General features: G+C 33.1%; 1 protein-coding gene across 1 annotated transcript; it reads right to left on the bottom strand.

Annotated features, from left to right (window-relative positions):
• Window positions 1-261: 261 nt before the first annotated feature.
• On the bottom strand, window positions 262-1,017 carry LOC143962263 (nodal homolog 2-B-like). The gene has a single exon (XM_077471577.1). It carries the CDS (start codon window positions 1,015-1,017, stop codon window positions 262-264), a length of 756 nt encoding a protein of 251 aa, XP_077327703.1.
• Between the last annotated feature and the right edge of the window lie 2,401 nt (window positions 1,018-3,418).

A 3,418-nucleotide genomic window follows, 5' to 3' on the forward strand; every position in this document is an offset into this window, starting at 1 on the left:
GAATGGTAAATTTTTGGTTGTATTCCTAATGCTTTGGCTTCTATACTTTCTGTCTCACTGACCCAGGACAGGTAAAGATTTTAAGCATCAGGTCTGTGTCTCAGAATAAGTCAATAATCAAATAGGTGTTCCCCAATGTATATACAGTAGATATTTCAAAATTATACACATAAATAATCATATTGATTGCTTTGTGCAAATATTCACATGCATATATAAAAACACTAAAAATGCAGTTTCCCTTAAATGAAAACATATATGTTAGTGGGGATAGGAGGTAGCAATGCAAACTTTTCTCACCTTAACGTAGTTATAGTTTGTCTTGGCGGTGCCCTTTAGTGGGGTATGGCAGCTTCCTTCACACCGGTAGGCGTTGAATTTTTTGGGATAGATAACCCAGTTGTCCCATCCAAGTTCCTTGACATCTACCATCATGTCAACCTTTCTACATAAAGGTCCTTGCTTTACTTCTGGCATGGAATGAGTGGTGGTTGGAGTAATTATTTGCCTGTTTCTGTTTCGCCTTTGTCTCCGGAATCCAGACATCTCTGGAGAGCTTTCTGACAATTTCTTGATCAGGCCTGCAGACTCTGGCTTGGAAAATGGCTTGTCCTTACTGAAAAATACAATGATTGCTTGATTTGTGGATCTCTTATGAAGAGATTTGTTAATTAGCTTTTTGGGATTTCCAGAATGAGATACTGCAGCAATTTGAGCATTTTCTATAGCATGCGTGTCTTTGTTATTGGCAATTTTATTGCCCCAGTGAAGATACTGTCCCATCAGATCAGTCACATTGAAGCTTTTCCAGGCAGAATGGTGACTCACTGGCATGTTTTTCATGATTGACCCTAGGAACACACTATCCTTTCCATGTTCAGTGTGGAAGATCTCCATAGTGATTGGAGTGGGGGCTTCAAATGGTGGGAGAAGAACTCGAAGCTCAACCAATCTTAGTTCATCCCCTTTGGAGATAGGTGTGAGGTCAAAACTCACTGACCAGCGATTATCTTCCATAGTAAAACCTGGGAGAAATAAAAAAAAAGTTTTATTAGTATGTTTTATTCCTTAAAAATTGGTTGCTAGTAACTGCAGATAGAAAACTACTATAGCCAGTATGAGATTCCAAATGACTGTTCATCAATTAAGATAATAAAGCTTAAAGACAAAATATAGAAAATAGTCTCATTTATTTGTGAGTTCAGGTAAACTATGTACTTACTTTTAGCAGGAAGACTCTGGACAGTATCGGACTCTTCCAGGATTTGAATTTCTGGCCTGTGAAGATCTTTGTGCTCATCCATGAGGGTTTGGTAAAGATGCATCATATAAGGAGGAACTTTGTGCTTTGGAGAGTGTCTGTGTAATCCAGGAGATGGAAAGCTCAATTCCCCTGAGTTAAGTGGAAAAGGAGGTCTCCCCAGGGCCAAGCAGATGGACAAAAAATATAAGACCGTCTTCAAGGTGAACTCCGAAGGCATCTTCTTCTCGGTGTCTTAAACAGCTCAGGAGATGTTGACTTCTCAGAGGTTTGCCAAGACTGGTGATAGTTTGAGGTCTCCCAAATTTATATGCTGATGAACCCCCTTGCATCTTCACATCTATGACACACCTTGAACCCCTTTCATCCAGATGATCCATGCACATTAAAGAGTCAATCACTGCCTCGTTATCATGTCATTATTATGCTAATCATTGTAGCAGTGAATCAGTACAAACTAAAAATACAGATAAGACAACATAAATTAAATAAGCCAACTTCTTTTAAGTTTGATATAAAATTATAGTTTTACAGTAATAAAATAAAATGTATATTTATAGAGAGAGAGACAATAAGAAAAAATCTAATCTAACTGGGTGATACAAATTTGCTAGCTAACAATTTTAGTCCAAATATGACATATGACATTAAGCAGATCCAGCATTTTAATTATTCTTTTTTTAAATTATTATTATTATTATTATTATTATTATTATTATTATAATTAGTAGTAGTATCTTGTTATTTGAATATAAAACAATATATTATTAAAATATAAATAATAATAAGAAGAATATACAAATTATAACATATTATGTTTTTTTAAATAATTAAACCCAATTCTTTTTTTTTTTTTTTTTTTACATTCCATTACTTTTTTATAGCTAAAAAAAGACTAGTATTTTAGTATTATTTCTAGTTTTAATAGTATTTATTACTATTTTGAAAATGAAGTTTGCTCCTGTTTCTGAAAAGACAGGTTAACATTGATGGTGCCATCACACATTATTTTTTTGAGAGGAACTGTATTTGTAGTGAGACATTTTATTGCTTTAGGATGTATGAAATCTTTATTGTGTAAATCTGATTATAAATAGAGAATGTCCCAATAAGATTCAAAATGTAAAAAGTAGCTGGAGCAATAGAACAGCTATCTTAAAGCTACAAATTGACATACATTCTCAACTTTAATTAATTAAAATAACTATGCTAAAGCCTGGTTATACAGTGTCAAATTATGTTTTGTCATTTTTTAACCACTTTCTTGCCCAATATTACTGTGTTTCTGTTCAAGCAATTCAAAAACATATTTCTGGTATTTTTATTTTATAATCTGTGACTGCTTCTTTTCCTGTTTATTTATTCGTTTGTAGTATGAATTTTAAAGTGGGGAATAATATTTCCACAAGGGACTTGTCAACAACATTGACAAGATCTATGTGGCATACATGTCTACTTGCTATGGGGAGAATAATTGTAATAATGGAGAAATAAAACATAATTAAGGAAATTGGACTTAGGCCTCACCCAAACAATCTGAACAAAACTAATAGAAATAGCCGGGGGGAACCCCCAGTATCCTACAATGACGGACTATCGGCCACAGAAAGGAGACATGTGCGATAAAAGTAAATTTTTTATTAGAAAAAGTTTAAAAAGTTGAAATAAAACCCAACAAATAAATATGTATAAAAATTATGCAAGTAAAATAACATATACAAATTAGATAAATATAGTCCATACAGAGGTGTGATATGGTGTTGTCTGTACGGTCAACGTTTTTCCATTAATTTACTTTTATCGTACATGTCTCCTTTCTGTGGCTGATATAATCCGTCATTGTAGGATACTGAGGGTTGCCCTCGGCTATTTCTATTCACATTTTTTTTTGAGAAACAAGACATTTCCATAAATTGTTTTAACAATACTTGACATTTTTAATTCCTTTCAAATCAATAGACTAATAAAAATATTACACCATTTTTAATAATGTCTTCATAGTTACTTATTATATTGTTGTGCACAGTTCTGTATTATATATGAATAATTAGGCTGAAGTCCCGTTGTATGCTTTTCTCTTGCAAAGTTTTCTAACCTTTGAGACCAGTAATTTTGGTTTATCATTTGCTGTCCCATAGATATTAGATCATCTTTGTC

This window comes from Lithobates pipiens, unplaced genomic scaffold (assembly GCF_037356315.1).
Source record: "Lithobates pipiens isolate NorthernLeopardFrog02 unplaced genomic scaffold, aLitPip1_a1.2 Scaffold_8, whole genome shotgun sequence".
Taxonomy (NCBI): Eukaryota; Metazoa; Chordata; class Amphibia; order Anura; family Ranidae; genus Lithobates; species Lithobates pipiens.